The sequence below is a fragment of the Cyprinodon tularosa genome, unplaced genomic scaffold (assembly GCF_016077235.1).
Source record: "Cyprinodon tularosa strain WSP-4 unplaced genomic scaffold, ASM1607723v1 ctg681, whole genome shotgun sequence".
Taxonomy (NCBI): Eukaryota; Metazoa; Chordata; class Actinopteri; order Cyprinodontiformes; family Cyprinodontidae; genus Cyprinodon; species Cyprinodon tularosa.
In genome coordinates this window covers 396226-414202 of record NW_024039431.1, presented here as the reverse complement: position 1 = coordinate 414202, position 17977 = coordinate 396226, and the positions used below count along the sequence as shown (strand labels likewise).

The window sequence follows — 17977 nt, the reverse complement described above, 5'->3', positions numbered from 1 at the left end:
ACTTATCTCGATTTCAATTTTTTGCAGTACTGCAAAAACCATCTAAAAATGAGAAAAAAAAGTCTTAAATGAAGTGTATTTACCATTAATTTGAGTAGGTAAATAAAATAGTTTGCCAATGGAATGAGTATTTTTTACTCTTAAAATGAGATAATTAGATAAAATGCAATTGAAATAAGACAATGCAATTGTGTTTTCTTATTTTAGATGTAAATTGTCTTGCTCCATTGGCAAAATTGATCTTTTATCTCCTCAATCCAAGAAAAAATTCCCTTATTTTAAGAAAAAAACTTCTTATCTAGCTTTCAATTGTTTCCAGTGTGTAGAAGAAATTCATGTAAAACGCTCAGAGAGAAAGAAACACATTTTATTTTGGTCCAACATAACCTTAGAGGCATCAATGCTGATACTGGAACTGACAGTTTTTAGTTTATAAATCTAAATAGAATCGTTAACTAGGATCATTCACTTTGTAAAATTACTTTTTAGCATTTCAATTAGATTTTTACCTTTTAAAAAAAAATCAAAATCTAAATAAGTCCTTTTTTCTTAAAAATAAGTGCATTTGTTCTTGAATTATGACGGTAAAAGAGACATTTTGCCAAAGGAACAAGATCTTTTACACTTAAAATAATAATAAAAAAATGCATTTTCTTATTTTTCATTTTTTCAGTGTAGGAAATATGTCATTCAAAGCTCATCTTTTAACTCCTCAATCCAAGAACAAATGCACTTATTTTAAGAAAAACTGACTTATCTTGATTTAAATTTTTTTGCAGCACTGCAAAAACCATCTAAAAATGAGAGAAAAAATTCTTAAATTAAGTGTATCACCATTAATATCAGTAGGTAAATAAGATAATTTGCCAATGGAATGAGTATCTTTAGTCTTAAAATAAGATAATTAGATAATATTCACTTGAAATAAGACGATGCAATTGAGTTTTCTTATTTTAAATGTAAATATTCTTGTTCCATTGGTAAAATGTCTCTTTTACCTCCTCAATTCAAGGAAAATTCACTTATTGCAAAAAAAAAAGACTTATTCAGATTTAAATTTTTTGCAGTGCATGACTGGGAGAACGGTGCAGAGATAAAATAAGGAAGTCTGTCACCAGTTGGAGCTGGGAGGAGGGCATCTACTCTCCACCCCACAGCTGGTCAGCACAGGTCACTGGAAAAAAACTAAAGTTAGATTAGTCATTTTTTCTTAAAATAAGTGCCTTTGTTCTTGAATTGAAGAGATAAAAGAGACATTTTGCCAATGAAACAAGATAATTTAGATTTAAAATAAGAACAAGTAATTATATTGTCTTATTTCAAGTGAATATTATCTAATTTTCTTATTTAAAGAGTAAAAATCCTCATTCCAGTAGCAAATAATCTAATTTACCTGCTCAAATTAAGGCTAATAAACTTAATTTAAGACATTTTCTGGTTTTTGCATCAGTTCTACAAGCAGAGGTAATAAAACAAACAGGAGACGACGAGAAGTTTCGGATGAAAAATGAAGTTTATTACAAACGACAACAGAGAGCTGTTAGTAGCCGGTTAGCAGCTGTTAGTTCTGTACAAATAACACTGTTTGATTGGTTAGTAGAGTTTGCCAGGCGGCACCAAGGCGGGGTCTCAAACAGCACCCTCCGCCCTCCCAAAGCTTTTCAGGGGTTCCCCTCCTGACCTGCAGCCTTCATCGTGTGCTATCTTCAACCTAACGCCCTCCAGGAGGCGCTACCTAGCGCTCTGTTTCTTTAAATATTGTGCAACGTTTAATGAAAACCAGCCCTTAGTTTAGTCCTAAACTCTTTTAAAGGGCTTCGGTTTCCATCTTAAACTCTTCATAGTGCACTGCTCTTCTCCTCTCAGGGTGCACTGCTGCCATCTAGTGCCCTTCGTAGTGCACTACAACGCCCCCTGCCTGTGCACTCCGAGTTCAGCTAGCGTTAAATGTCTTGGTTTGGGGCTCTCCTGTTTAAATATTTTTGCATCAACAATCTTGACACCGACATAAAAAACACACAAAGTCATTCTCTAATTCTGAACAGGCAACGGGCTTGTTGGTTCCGGGGCCTCAATAGACGGCAGAGTTCAGGCCGTGTGGGAGTCAGTCTGAAACTTCTTCACTTCCTCATAAGATTTTTTTTTTTTTTAGCTCAGATTAAATCATTAGCTTCCGTTTGAGATAAAATAAAAACTCCTACAGAACTTGAACTCAGCGTTGAACCACATTGAAGTGCATCACACATGACATCATCAACCCGTGGTTTTTTTTATGTCATTCCTTTTTTTACAGTTTGATCGCTAAACCTTTTGAAGCAGGTTGAAATTATTTTGGAGTGGTGATAAAGTCCGATGTTAGAAACGCAGCGTTTGTTGGTTCATTCAACAGTTTTTTTGGCTCTAAGAAAAAAATCTAGTTGCATAAAAGGGGTCGTCTAGCTGCAGCCGCTGGAATGTGATCAACTCCGGATGCTTTTTTTTCTTTGGACAGTCGGATTTTTCAAGTCTATTTTCCACCTTTGCATCAAAAGAGGATTTTTTTGAATTTACAGTCATCAGTTTTAATCTAATGTATTTTATCCGTTTCCTAAACTTCCTGTTGAAAGCAGCCGACATGGTTTATCATCCCTCCTTAAAAGCTTTCCTCCTTTAATTAGCTGGATGAAGGTAGCTTGGATAACACAGGTTGAAAGAACCTGTCCATGATGAGCAAGCATGAAGCGACAGTGGAGAGGAAAAACTCCAAATAGGGAACAAACCTCTGGCATAACTAGATTCAACATGGCGGACTTCTGCCGGACCGGTTAAGATGAGACAGGGAACGCACACTGCAAAAAATCAAAACCTTGAATGGTCATTTTTTCTTAAAATAAGTGCATTTGTTCTTGAATTGAGGAGATAAAAGAGACATCTTGCCAATGGAACAAGATAATTTAGATTTAAAATAAGAAAACACATTCGCATTCTCTTATTTGAAGTGAATGTTATCTAATTATCTTATTTTAAGAGTAAAAATACTCATTCCATTGGCAAACTATCTCATTTACCTACTCAAATCAAGGGTAAATACACTTAATTTAAGATATTTTTACTTATTTCTCGGTCGAGTCCAGGAGGAATGAGGCTTTGATAAAGCTTTAGCTATCTTTGGGTAGCAGACAAGATGAACTCTGGATGCTGATTGGGCTTCGTGGAGGTGCGGGTCGAAGCTGATTAACCTTTATCTCTATTCTCCCACTCTGCAGAATCTGTTAGTTCAATCTCTAACGTTCTGCTCTCTCTGCTTTTTCTCATAGTAGCTTCATCTGGTCTGTTCCTGTTTGGCTGTGACTCCATCCTGGAGAGAAATATCAGCTGTGCTGCTGCCATCAACACCTTTGTTTCTAGATGTTGGAGCTTGGCCTGTTTTCCAGTGTAGTCCTGTTTCTCTGACTGTGACTAACTGATTAATCTATCTCTGTTACAGGGATATGTACCAAAGGCTTTTAAGGTTGCTGGAATTAAACCTCTGCTTAAGAAACCGTCTCTTGACCCAGATGGCTTGGTCAATTATAGACCTATATCCAATCTTCCTTTCTGATCTAAAATCCTTGAGAAAGTAGTTGCCAAACAAGTGTGCGATCACTTCCACCATAATGAACTTTTTGAAGACTTTCAGTCTGGCTTTGTATCTATGCTTCTTTTTCTATGTCTGCTTCTGTCTCCTTGAACCCCAGTGGGCCTCAGCAGATGGCCGCTCACACTGAGCCTGGTTCTGCTGGAGGTTTCTTCCTGTTCAAAGGGAGTTTTTCCTCTCCACTGTCGCTACAAGCATGCTTAGTGTGAGGGATTGCTGAAGAGTCAATGAGTCGATGCAATCAGCTGGTTTTCCTTAGATAGAAAACTTTGAATCAATCTGACTGGATGATCTGGTGAACTGGAAAGTGACCTGAGATGACATGATGTGAATTGGAGCTATAGAAATAAACTGAATAGAAAATACATTCTTCTAATTGTTTTTTCCTATATAAATATTAGCTGTGAGTCGTTGAAAGTGATCTGCAGGAACTACAAAAAAATTACGGATGAGTTATTAGAGGTAACTTAGCTCTCAGAGCTGCAAGTCCCTGAAAAAGTAACCTCTAAGTGTCAGTTGACGTATTTTAGTGGAGGAAAACACCAAAAAAGTTCCCTTTATGTTCTAGAAAGTATCCTATGAGTTAAATGGAACCTGTTGGCCACATTGAAGGAAAATCACAGGCGCTAATATATATGATTGATCAGTTTTTAACATTAAAACAGGTTTAATCTCTGCGTTAAAATAGACTTGAAAAGAATCCGATCCGCCTGCTAAACATTCTGCTCTGCTCACAGGGCGACCTGCGGTAAAACCAACAGGCTGCCAAGCTCCTTAAGGACCGGGGTGTTGTCTGAGAATGGCACCAGAGAAACCGAGAGAGAGAGACGGAGAGAGGGGGGGGGGAGTTCCAAAAAAAAGTTAAAAATCAATCCACTGGACTTTGTTTCCAAGTTTGCAGACGTTTCTCTTCCATCCAGGAAACTTTTTCAATTCAAAATGTCAGAAATAGCGTTTAGTTCCAGGTTTTATATAGTAGCCCATCAAATATTAAATAGCCTCAAACTCAAAAGTAGAGGCTATATAAACGGGAAGGAATAGCTTTGATTCGAGGCTTAATACAGTAGCCCAACAAATATATACTATATAGCTTCTAACTCAATGCTAATTCTGCCATTTTTAATGGAAAAATCTTCCTGGATGGGAAGAGAAACGTCTGCAAACTTGGAAACAAAAGTCCGGCGGATTGTTTTTTAACTTTTTTGTGGAAAGACTGAGAATGTTCCCCAGCAGAGGGAGGTAGAGAGAGAGAAAGGAGGAGGGAGAGAAGGTTACTGCTTCTGGGTTGTTTCCGACGGATGAGGGACAGATGACCTCCACGCAGCGTGGAGTAGCTTTTTCTGGACGTCTGCTCTATTTACAGAGAGGAGGGGATGCATAATCAGAATATCTCAGAATATCCAAACCGACCGAAGCTCAGGCCCGCCATCGCTGCCGGAGCGGAGAGGCGGCGGCGGCGGTTCTCTAAAAAAAAACCCTCCAAAAATCAACGCTAAAAACGGCGTCACCGTAAACACGTCGTCATGGCTACGCTACAGCGGGACACCGATAGTTTCTGTGGAAAAGCACGCCCTCTCTCTCTCTCTCTCACACACACACTCGGTCTCTCTCACACTGATATTAAGACAAACAGCTCCTCTCGTTTGTTTTCTCTACTGAGGTGGAAAACAGAATCTAAATCTCATAATTATGTGGTAATAATCTCCATCCTAGCAGAGGTGTGTGCATGTGTGAGTCCTCAGTCTTTATACACACTATAAACATGGCCACAGCTCAGTTCTGATTGGCTGACGGCTCTTTACATCTCCTTCCATTGGAGGCTTCTCTTCTTCTGTAGATACAGTCCCCGGTTGCCAGGCAACGGCAGCTTCCTGCAGCCCCACCCCCGGCGGAGTTTGCGATGACGACACCTCCCAGCGAGCCCCCCCGAAAGGAAACAGTTTGTGACGGTATCCCAGAGATGGAAGGTGATTGGTCGCTCCGGCTTTGGGGGCGGCGTCTGATTGGACGGTTTTTGCTGTAGTTTGAAGCACCAGGAAGTGGGAGGGAGGCTAACGGTGTTTGGGGATCCGCCCCCCCCCCCAGTGAAGGTGAAGCCTGAAGGACGGCGATGTCGACGGAAGGCCTTCGATTCAGTAAACCCACAGACGCTAACGCTCGCCTACGGAAGAGCATTAGGGCCACGGAAAAAGTTTAAATATTATTTCAGTTTAATATTAAAAAAAAAGTCAGAATAATGAGATTAGAGTCAGAGTTCTGAGAAAAAAGTCGATATTTTGACTTTTTTTTCATATCATACCGAAATAAAATAAAAAAATCAGTAAAATTTTTCAATATTTCAGTGGCCCTAACTGTCTTCTGTAGATTTCCTGCTTTTCTTTGCGTTTTATCCCATGTTCTACCTAAAACATCCGGGAAAACAACTCGCTTTAACCTAAAATACTTTTGAATTCAGGAAAATTTTGTTTGGAATCCAGAAAGAATATAAAAAAAAATATAACTGGAACCAAATCTAATTTACAAAAAATAAAAATCAAGATGCTTCAGACGCAACAATCAGGTTTATATAGAAAAAAATGGCAAAAATAAATTATTTTCTCTCTTTAAGGTTAAATTAATTCTAATAACTAAAGAACTAAGGCACATGTGAGGAAAAGTAAACCGTTTTTATCTGCACTGATGTAATAAAATAAAGCTGAAATAAGGATGAAAGGCGCGCGGCATGGCCGCCTTCAGGCTTCTCGCTGAGTTTCCCTCGGAGCCGGTGACCCTGTCGGCCTGCGGCGGTGTAGAAATCGTAAACCAGATAGTGACGTCATAGTCTGCATTAACGCGCGTCAGTGCGTTTTGAGCACGCTCCGTGGCACCCAGCCCTCCGCCGCCGGCGACTCGCTGTTGGCCGGCCGATAAACCAGGCTCTGACCCTGCTGGTTGGACGACAGGATCTGGACTTTCTCTCCTCGGAACACGGAGATCTCGTCCTCCCGAACCGCCACGAAGTCCTGCAGCACCAGAACCAGCTCCTGAAAGGACAGCGGCGCCTTTAGAGGCAGTTTGACTCAACGGTCACAGAAAACGCAGGAAAGCGTCCAGACCTGGTCGTCCTGTTCGCTGTCGGGAGGAGGCTGCGCCGCGTGGCCGTTAGGAGTGGGCGGGGCCGACGGTGGTCGCCCGGACGACAGGGGGCGAGTCACGGAGATCCCGCCCTCTTTCCTCTGGTACTCAATAGGCGACTGGAGAGCTGAGATTAAAGCAGAGATATTTGATATGAAGGAAATGATCGTTAGAGTAGATCAACTGGATCAGAGCTTCTCCTGTAGAAAAACATAAATAGAATATGACGTCATTTCAAAAACAGTTATAAATCAATCAACTTTGTTTCAGAGTCTGAAGACGTTTCTCTTCCATCCAGAAGGCTTTTTCAATTCAAAATGTCAGAAATAGCGTTTAGTTCCAGGTTTTATAGCAGAGGTCACCGATTAGCGGACTGGAAAAATATTTTTAATTTCAAAATTCAATGTATAACATGGATGCATTTTTATTTCAGTGTTTAACTCTATTTAATGGATTATAATTAAAAATGTCTTCAGATCTTTACTGGTTGATGATTTTCCTCATTCAGACTCGGCTGGTTTTAACTAGTAACCCCGGGTCTATAGAGTGGACCAAAAAACCTGAAAATTGAACCTGAAGAACGGGTCCCCCCCTTTGGAATGGGGGCCGTTTTGCTTCTTTGTTAGCCTGCAATGCCCCATACCTGTCTATGTCTCTGAAAGGGGGGTCATTAGAGGGAATAGTTGGCCTGGCTGAATAGGGGGGGGGAGTATTGCAGGCTAACAAAGAAGCCAAACGACCCCCCCCCCCTTCCAAACAAAAACTAGGCTTTGTTTTTGGTCCATTCTTAAAAACAGAGAGAAAATGCTTCATGATATGAATATGATAAGAGATTTACTGTAAAGCCAAAGGAAAAGGAGAAGTTTTTCAAAATAAAAGACTTTTAACAAATGTTAACATCTGAGGAGACGTTATATTAAGATCTGATTAACTAAAAACTAAATAAAGTTTTATCAAATCAAAGTAAATAAACCGGACCAATGGTTTAACAGTTTGGAACCCAAATCTTCTCCAAATACCTGAGAAAGTTCAGGAGATTAGAAATTATTTAGCAGTTAAAATAAAAGTGATGTTTAAGGAGGTTTGAGAAATATTTCTGACATTTTGAATTGAAAAAGTTTCCTAGATGGGAAGAGAAACGTCTCCAACTCGGAAACAAAGTCCAGTGGATTGTTTTTTACTTTTTTTTGGAACGACTGTGACCTGGATGACTGAGAATATTCACCAATATGACATCATCAACATATCAGGAAGTACCGTATTTTCACGACTATAAGGCGCACTTAAACGTCTTTTTTTTCCCTCAAAATGTGCGGTGCGCCCTATGGTGCGGTGCGCCTTATGTGTGTTGTAACTGCGACTTTTGAGACCACCTCATTGAGGAGATGATGAAAGAGTGGCTGAATGTAAGGAGACCAGGTGTTTTTTTTCCACTCATCACCATCGCTGTTAATATGTAACTCCATGCGTGCCCATCTCACAGCTGATGTGAAAAACATGGGGAAAAAAATTAACGCTGCTCGACATCGGTGTGAACCGGACCCAGCAGGTGCAGCAGAAGCAGCGAGTTTACATGCAAAGTCAATGGTTGACGCGCATATAGGTGCAGCAAAAGGTCCCGCAGCGCATTTTGGTGCAGCAGGTCGGGAGCGTTTAAGCATCTGAAGCGCCGCGCTTCTGCTGCTCGAGATGGAAAAATGGAAGTTTTGCTGCTGGACGCGCCGCATCAACCAATCAGAGAAGCTGATCTGGGAGCTGCCAGCGAGACAGACACAGCGCTCTGATGACATATGATATTAACGCAAATGGAAAAGGCTGGATGGATGCGTGGCTGAGGCAGGTGTATGTGAGAAGACTAGGTGGTTTTTTCCACCCATCACCATCGCTGCGTGCCCATCTCACAGCCGATGTGAAAAAAAGGTGAATCAATGAACGCTGTGCTCGCCGTTATCCCGGGGGTCTGACAAAGGAGCTTCAACCGCTCGACATCGGTGTGAAGCAGCCGTTCAAAGTAAGGCTGCAAGCGGCGTGGGAGCGATGGATGACCGACGGAGACCACAGTTTCAGGATAAGAAGGCAGCGCCGGGCAAGTTACGCCACCGTTTGCGGATGGATTGTAGATGGACTAACGTGTCTGCTGGCTCTGTTGTTCAAGCTTTCGCAAAAGCCGGCATTATTTCTGAGGAGCTGCGCTGCACGGAAAGTGACTGACAGCGAAGAAGGGGAAACTGGCATGTCTGATTTAGCGCAGCTGTTTTATTCAGAAACAGAGGATGATGACTTTGATGGGTTTGATTAATACTTTGTAATAAATACATGAATAAAGCACAATCATTCTCAGTTTTGCTCCCGCTCTATTTTTCTACCTGAAAACTTAATTCAACAGCAGCCTCCGGGCCGGGTCTCCTCCTCTTCACCGCGGTGGCTGGCAGGTGTTTTTTCATCTAAATAATCTAAATCTTGCAGCTATATTTGCTGTGATCAGTGGGAATAAAGTAGTTTTAATATGTTTTTAAGTGAGAAAGTCCACCTGAAAACTTAATAATTGCAGTCAGTTCATCCAGATTATCTATTTCTGTCGGAGGCGCTCAGACCCCCACATACCAGCGGTGCGCTGACAGCAGAAATCTCTTCATCAGCAGCCTGTAGGCTGGGCAGCCTGGGGTTCACCGCGGCTGCTGGCAGGTGTTTTTCATCTAAATAATTTAAACTGCAGGCACCAGGATACCGGCAATAAAAGCGAACATATTCCGTCGGCAGGTTTCAGGATTTTAAGTTAATTTAGGAGTGATCACAGCGCTGTGTCATCTGCGATGTCTCTGTCTCACGGCCAGCTGCCAGGTTTGATTAATACTTTGTAATAAATACATGAATAAAGCACAGTCATACTCAGTTTTGCCCCCGCTGTATTTTTAAATACGCAGTAGAGGTATTTAAAGGTAGTAGAGGACTTGTACCTGTATATAAAAAACACGCCCTATAGTCCGGTGCGCCTTATGTGTGTGTTAAATACAGAAATGGGACACATAACTGAGACTGCGCCTTTTAGTCCGGTGCGCCTTATGGTCGTGAAAATACGGTACCAAACATTTCTGATTTCACACCAAACCCGAGCAAAGTTATCTATTCCGGTTAAAAGGAAAACATTGGGATTTATTGAATTATATTTACATGTTATTGCAGTTTAATATAGATTAATATTTCCACAAATATTTCAAAAAGTTGAGGAAAAAAACTTTAGATACTGGGATTTAAAATAAGAAAATCTCTGGAAGTTTTATGATTTTCTTTTTATTTAGATTCTAGAATACATTTTTTATCATTCCTGTTAAATAAATATATAAAAAAACTAAGATTTTTGGATCCTTTTAAGGAGATAAAAATAAATATTTAGGGTTTTTATGGCTTAAAGATGTTCTCTGAACATCAATAACTTTTTTAAAAGAGTTTTTGAACTAAGACTTTTTTTTGGCTTTTCAGGAAAAAAACTGAAATCAGAGATATTTAATCCCTCAGATATTTAATCCCTCATATCCGTTGAGGGAAATTGGGCTACCTGACAGGAAGTTGTTCTGGGCGTCCAGCAGGGCGGCGATGGTCTCCACCCAGGTCATCTTGATGCTGGCGGAGGACGCCTGCAGCGTGAAGCGTTCTGCTGACCCGCGAGACCACAAGACGAACTTACAGGGATCTCCGTCCACGCTGTCCTGCATGGCCAGGTAACTCACCTGTTGGCGCACAAACGGTTAATGGGCTCTGATGTCATAAACTGGCTGCACGTCCTCCCAGTCGGGCCTGGCCTCACCTTTATGCTGTTCTTGAACTGGTAGCCAGGGTTGTTGGAGCCTTTCCGCAGCAGTTCGCTGAAGATGACGACCTGCTCGAACAGGAAAACTCGGCGCTCTTTGCTGCGCGATAAAACGCCGCCGTCCTGCTCCCAAACGCAGAAGGTTTCCTGCTGCAGCAGCTTCCCCTGAGACGTCAGCTTCCCCTGGGAGAGAGGAGCATGAGGAGTCAGAAAAACCTCACCTTCCAAACATCACCTGCATTCAAGGTACATAATAATTGGAAAAAACACACAAAAAAAGTAATATTTTACTTCTCAATTTTGATTAGTTTATTAAAAATTCTGCTTAAAAATAGATGAAATATCTGACTTTTCTCAGATATCCGACTTTAATCTTAGAATTCCGACTTAAATCTCAGAATTCCGACTTGACTCTCAGAATTCCGACTTTAATCTCAGAATTCCGACTTTAATCTCAGAATTCCGACTTGACTCTCAGAATTCCGACTTTTATCAGAATTTCCGACTTTTATCAGAATTCCGACTTGAATCTCAGAATTCCAACTTTAATCTCAGAATTCCAACTTTAATCTCAGAATTCCGACTTGAATCTCAGAATTCCGACTTTAATCTCAGAATTCCGACTTTAATCTCAGAATTCCGACTTTAATCTGAGAATTCCGACTTTAATCTCAGAATTCTGACTTTAATCTTCGAAATTGTGACAGCTAACAAACATGTTAGCATGCAGCCGTAGCCATGTCTGTTTTAGAGACTAGCTCTCTTGTTTTAATCACCTTCTGCTCTTCCATTAATCAAATAGCATCAGCAGGGACCCTCAGGGACGGAAAAAGTCGCCTAATTCTGAGATTAAACTCATTTAATTCTGACCTTTTTTCCCATATTAAACTGAAGTAGTATTTAAAAATCAGTTACCTTTTTTTTATTTTTTCAGTGGCCCTAATCCTCTCCTGTAAATATTAGATTAATGATGCAGCATCTTTTAAAAGCTGCACCTACTGTGTTATGCCACTAGGGGGCAGACATCCTTTAACAAATCTTATAACTGGATAACAGCACACAATAAATCATAACTTTTTTGGGGCGTTGATTTTTTATGTTTTATGTTTATTTTTCATAATTAGATAAATTCTTCTGTAACCATAAAGTGTTTTAGGCCACAGGGGGGCGCTGCAGGCCTCATGGCGTACCTCATAACCCTGCAGGCGTCCCAGGTTCATCATGTCGTTACAGCGCTTAGGAACCAGCGAGATTAGCTCCACGGCTTTCTGCAAACAAAAACACAAACCGCCTGTTAAATATTGCAGAGGTGGGCGATTCTCCGCCGGCTGATGATTCACCGAATGAATCATTTATTATCTTCCTCACAATGCCGCCTCTTTGTCTTCATCACAGCTTTGAAAATGAGATAAAAGCAAACGTCAGCGCACTTCCTCATGTCTGCGCTCTGAACAAGTGCAAAGCATTTTACACTGCAAAAAATATAAGTCATTTTTTCTTAAAATAAGAGCATTTTTTTCTTGGATTAAGGAGGAAAAACAGACACTTTGCCAAAAGAACAAGACAAATTACATTTAAAATGAGAAAAAAAACAATTGCCTTGTCTTGTTTTAAGTGTAGGTACAAATGCTGAATTAAAATGTTTGATTATTAAAGATCAAACTGATATAAAAGGAAAAGCAGGAAAATTACCATAAGGTGAGAAAACCTCTTAAAGATCATGAGGCAGTTAATATGAGAATAAAACCGTTTATTTGAAACACCAACCGGTCAGCAGAGGGCGAAGCAGATCCATCTCTGGGTTTAAGATTATTTTTAGTAAAATAGTGCAAAAATGAGCAGAATTAAAGAAACGGCTGCAGGATTCACCTCAATCTCCTCACAGTCCAGACCAGCTTTACTCGTATACTTCAGGAAATCCTGAAAGATAAAAAAAAAAAACAATCTGATTTAATCACAGTGTCAGAAAAATCATTATTATTATTTATATATTTCTATTTGATGGGAACGTGCTGAAGATTTTTAAGATTTTTAAATCTCTCTAACAGATCAATCCTTCCTGAAACCAGACAGGGAGTCATAAGGACTTTGTTTTCTTATCTGCAGCTTATTTTCTTTATCTTCAACATTATTAAAAATTCAAGAAAATGCTCAATTTTAGGCACAATTTAATGATTTAATCAAAAAATAAAGACTTAAAGAAGTTAGATTTATTTTAGCTTCCAGTGTTCAATATTGTAGTTTTTATGGATATGAACTCTGGAAAAAAAAAATAAATCTAGATAAGTCAGTTTTTCTAAAATTTGTGCATTTGTTCTTTAATTGAGGAGATAAGATAGACACTTTGGCAATGGAACATTTACATTTGAAATAAGAAAAACAATCTATTTTGTTGTCTTATTTCAATTTATATTATCTAAAATAAAAATACTTGTTCCAGTGCACTGGAAAAACGATCGAGAAAAAAGTCAAAATGTCTTAAATTACTTGTATTTATCCTTAATTTGAGCAGGTAAATAAGATGATTTGCCGCTGCACTGCAAAAAATATAAATCTCAATAAGTTATTTTTTCTTAAAATAAGTGTGTTTTTCCTTGATTTGAGGAGATAAGTAAGACACTTTGCCAATGGAACAAGACAATTTCCTTTTAAAATAAGAAAAAACTATTTTATCGTCTTATTTCAAGTAAATATTATCTAACTATCTTATTTTAAGAGTGAAAATACTCATTCCATTGGCAAATCATCTTATTTACCTGCTCAAATTAAGGCTAAATATACTTAATTTAAGCCATTTTTTACTTATTTCTGGATTGTTTTTGCAGTGTGGAATGAGGATTCTACTATTAAAATAAGATAATTAGATCAAATGCACTTGAAATAAGACCAAGCAATCGTGTTTCCTTATTTTAAGTGTAAATTATCTTGTTCCATTGACAAAATGTCTCTTTTATCTCCTCAATCCAAGAAAAAAATGACTCATCTAGATTTCGATTTTTTCTACAAAACAATTTTTCAACAAAAAAATGAACATTATACAAAAGGACCAAGTTAAAACCAGCAAGTACCTCAGATTTCTAAAAAAATAAATAAAATAAAATACTAAACAACAGCAAATTTTCAAAATAAAAAACTTTTTACAAATATCAACTAAAAGAGACATTATAATAAGATCCGCTTAACAAAAACTAAATAAAGTTTTATCATATGAAGTCAAATCAAAATAATTAAACTGTATTGAAAAAGCTTCAAACTCTGAAATAAAGTCCAGTGGATTTTTTTTTAACTTTTTTTGGAACGACTGTGACCTGGATGACTGAGACTCTTCACCAATATGACATCATCAACATATCAGGAAGAAACGGATGTTAAAAAAACACGTTAAAACCAGCAGGTACCTCTTATTTCTAAAAAAATAAAATAAAATCCAATTGAACTAAAAATCTGTAAAATTTAAATTTCTACCAATAAATTTTACATCTATTCTTTTATTCACATAAATGTCCAAAAGTCCAAACTGACCTTGAGCAGCAGCTGGTATTTAGTGATTCTCTGGATGGGTTTGATCAGATAATCACTAATCGACATCCTGCAGCTGATTTCATGCTGGATCTCCTGCAAAAATGAACATCCAGGTCAATTCAATCACTTTACACTGCAAAAAAAAAATCATTTTTTCATAAAATAACTGCATTTGTTCTTGAATGGAGGAGATTTAAGAGACATTTTACCAATGAAACAAGACTATTTAGATTTTAAATAAGAAAACACAAATGGATTGTCTTATTTCAAGTGCTTCTTATCTAATTATCTTATTTTAACAGTAAAAATACTGATTCCATTGGCAAACTATCTCATTTACCTGCTCAAATTAAGGGCAAATACACTTAATTTAAGAAATGTTTACTTATTTCTAGATCGTTTTTGTAGTGTAGTTAAGAAAGTTTATTATCAAACTCATCACACTGGAACAACAATCTACAAAAAATTCAAAATGTCTTAAATTAAGTGTATTTAGCCTCAATATGAGCAGGTAAATAAGATGATTTGCCACTGGGTTTAGGATTTTTACTCTTAAAATAAGATAATTAGATAATGTAAACTTGAAATAATGACAATGATATAGTTTTTTTCTTATTTTACATGTAAATTGTCTTGTTCCATTTGCAAAATGTCTCACTTATCTCCTCAAGTCAAGAAAAAATGCACTTATTTTAAGAAAAAATGACTTAATTAGATTGACCTTTTTTTCCATTGTGTTTCGTGTCTAAATTTTAATCAGGAAAAACATCTAATAATGTTTGAAGAAATGAAAGAATAAAACATGTTAAATTACCTCAAAGAAGGTTTCGTACTCTATTACAATGAACTCTGACCTCGGCTTGTTCTGGCAGTAAACTATGTACATATGCAGTCGCCGCTCCTGGAAAACAAGACAAACAGGATTTAGGAAACGATTGACAGAAAATCTCCAAATCTTTGATCGTTTGCTGTTAAAACGCAACAGTGGCGAATTATCGGTTTGGTGTAGAAGGCTTCCAGCCGTACATGTTTGAGCCCTTGCCTCGCAACGCTGCCAGTTCTGTTAGCTCTACGCCTGCCGAAGACACAGACGTCCATCCTCTGTAATTCCGATAAAACTTGCTCGATAGCCACGCTAACGCTAGTTTCATCGGCTGAAGCCGCCATGTTCTTTAGACTGAACTGTCGCGCTTCTCGTTGCGTCACACCTCAACCCGCCTCAAAGCCAACGCTGATTGGACGTTCGTTTGGTGAACGGCTCCAAATTTTCTTTAACGGAGAGTCTCTAGACTGATCTGCGAGTGAAATGTTGAAAGATCGCGAGATCAGGATGGTCTCACGAGGCTACGTTGATATATGATTGGCTGAATTTAGGTGTTCAGGCTGACGTAGAACTAACTGGCCTGAAGAAGATAACGAAAAAAAAACACAGATTTTAAGACAGGATTTTTTTTTTAAATACAAATGTTTTAAATATTGGGACAATATGGTCTAATAAAGAGTCCAGTTATATACATGTTTAAGCCAGAATAATTTAAAATTTAAATATGATTTCCCTACGACTTTAAAGAAACAGGTGTAATACAGTTTGTCCGAGTGGAGTTGCCATATGTTGATGTCATAAGAAGGGGGCGGAGCCCTGAGCAGATCTGGTACCTACATCGGCTTAAACATAAAGCTTGGATTGGACGCCAACAAACCTTCAAACCGAGAACATGGAGCCGTGTTTACGGTCCACATCAACCTGACACGCTGAGGGTCATCAGAACGATCTGGGATGAGGTTGCAGGTAATGAGGGTCATTTTGGCGAGGAGCGTTCCAATGATTTAAGCTTAGATAAAGTCTGGTTGTTACTCAGGAACGTCCTCATTGAACAGTCTGGGTTCAGATCTTACATGTCGAATGAAGAGGTCGGCCAGCAGGTCGTGGTTCTGGACGCAGCGCTCCAACTCCACCAAGAAGAAGCTGAAACAGAAAGCAGACGTCAGCGGCCGGTCTCTGAGCGACGTGTCAGAAAACACGGCTACATGGTGTTTCTCCTGAGGGACTGACTCTCTGTGCCAGTCGTAGATCTGCTGGATGTTCCCGAAGACGATCTTGTCTTTGCCCGTCATGTCTTCTGGGATCCCTCTGACCTCCAGCCTGGACATGAAGCCCTGATAGGTCCAAAGAAATCAGCACAGGTTTAACTTTTTGGCTCTTTTGTCTTTTTTAAATGATGGTTTCCCTGATCAGGTCTTCACCTCAACGATCACACCCAAGTCCTTCACATAGTCCTTCTCTGACTGGACCATCTCGTTAACAACAAACCTGTTCCAAAAGCATCGGTTAGAGGTTATCTATAACCATGGTTACGGTCAGAGTTCTGCTTTTCTTACATTCGTCCCCTCAGCGCTTTATTTCTCTGCTCCGAGTCCGACTCATTGGATCCCTGATCCGAATCCAAACCCTGAGGAGAAGCTAACATCAGTACGGCTGCCATAGCAACGACAGGATGGGTGAAAAACGAAAGTGTTTCTCACCTCAGGGTTGTTGGGGTCTTTGATGATTTGCATAGGAGGCGGCAGAGGGGTGTGGCTTTCTTCCTCAGGCTCCTCCTCCCCGCCACTTTGCACAGCTTCGTCCTTCTTCGCCTTCTTAACCAACAAAACACAAACGTTGTTGCTTTGAGTCGGAGAATTCTGCAAACGTGGATAGAATACGTTTAAGGATGTGGTTACAGACCGTCTGTGCGTTCCCGGTGAGGGGCGTGGTCACATCAGGCCTGTTGTCCCGCCTCCTGGTTCTGATCGGAGGCTTTTTCTGTCCGTCAGCTTTTCCTTGACTCAGTCTTCGGACCGGACTCGTCAACCAGCGCTGCAACAGACAGTTAACCGTCAGTCTGAGTGCACCACCCTTTCCCCCCCTCTGCTGAGGTGGAGCTACTAACAGCTGCCAGATGTTACCTTCAGAGTGTTTCCGGTTCCAGAACCGGTGCGTTTGGGACCTGGAGATCCCGCAGCACCGCCTGCAGGTCCACCGACACCACCTACTGTAGGAGAAGTTACACCTGATAGAAATCAGAACCAGTCAGAGATGAAAGTTCGGTTTTTGTTGCTGTGATCATTCAGAGGAACGTTTTCTCACTTTGGTTGCTGGTTTGAATCTGAAGTCCTGAACCGTCAGAACCGTACAGACTGGACTCTGAACAAAGAGAAACAAAATATATAAATTTATCTGGCAAACAGACTGACAGTGGAAACAAACATCAATTAAATGACTCATAATGGAAGTAACTAAAGTAACAAATGCATCATTATATGAATATGATAAAAGCTTCACTTTAAAGTCAAAGAGTCATGATTGCAGAGAAAATTTTCAAAATAAAAGACTTTAAAAAAATATTATCTAAAAGAGACGTTATAATAAGATCCCCTTAACAAAAACTAAATAAAATTTTATCAGATGAAGTCAAAGCAACACAAATAAACCGGAGCAATGGTTCAGTTTGGAACCCAAATCTTCTCCAAACACATGAGAAAGTTCAGGAGCTTAGAAGTTATTTAGCAGTAAAAATAAAATTTCAGGAGGTTCAAGAAATATTTGTGGTTGAGATTCTCAGTCATCCAGGTCAGCGTAGTTCCAAGGAGAGTTAAAAACAATCCACTTGACTTTGTTTCCAAGTTTAAAGACGTTTCTCTTCCATCCAGGGAGATTTTTCAATATAAAATGTCAGAAATAGTGTTGAGTTCCAGGTTTTATCCAGCAGCCCAACAAAGAACATGCAAATTGAAACGGAGGAATGGGTCCACCCCTTTGGAATGGAATGTTAGGGGCTTCTTTTGTTAGTCTGTAATACCTTATACTGGTCTATGCCTCTGAAAGGGAGGTTGTTAGAGGGAATTTTTGGCCTGGCTGAATAGGGGAGGTCTTCTAT

At 39.4% G+C, this 17977-nt stretch overlaps 1 protein-coding gene across 2 annotated transcripts in view; it reads right to left on the bottom strand.

Annotated features, from left to right (window-relative positions):
• Positions 1 to 6286: 6286 nt before the first annotated feature.
• LOC119771608 (kalirin-like) overlaps positions 6287 to 17977 on the bottom strand; it is a 70811-nt gene continuing 59120 nt past the window's right edge. Inside the window, exons 42-57 of one of the 2 annotated variants that reach the window (XM_038267698.1) lie at positions 17188 to 17244; positions 17007 to 17110; positions 16786 to 16917; positions 16584 to 16697; positions 16440 to 16510; positions 16305 to 16371; positions 16114 to 16217; positions 15957 to 16026; positions 14875 to 14961; positions 14061 to 14153; positions 12408 to 12458; positions 11729 to 11806; positions 10536 to 10721; positions 10287 to 10458; positions 6712 to 6857; positions 6287 to 6639 (exon numbers count right to left, since the gene is read on the bottom strand). In XM_038267698.1, coding sequence (XP_038123626.1) covers positions 6454 to 6639; positions 6712 to 6857; positions 10287 to 10458; positions 10536 to 10721; positions 11729 to 11806; positions 12408 to 12458; positions 14061 to 14153; positions 14875 to 14961; positions 15957 to 16026; positions 16114 to 16217; positions 16305 to 16371; positions 16440 to 16510; positions 16584 to 16697; positions 16786 to 16917; positions 17007 to 17110; positions 17188 to 17244 — 1718 coding nt within the window. In that variant the 3' untranslated portion in view covers positions 6287 to 6453. The remainder of the gene's footprint in view (positions 6640 to 6711; positions 6858 to 10286; positions 10459 to 10535; positions 10722 to 11728; positions 11807 to 12407; positions 12459 to 14060; positions 14154 to 14874; positions 14962 to 15956; positions 16027 to 16113; positions 16218 to 16304; positions 16372 to 16439; positions 16511 to 16583; positions 16698 to 16785; positions 16918 to 17006; positions 17111 to 17187; positions 17245 to 17977) is intronic. The other variant, XM_038267699.1, reaches the window with a different exon arrangement.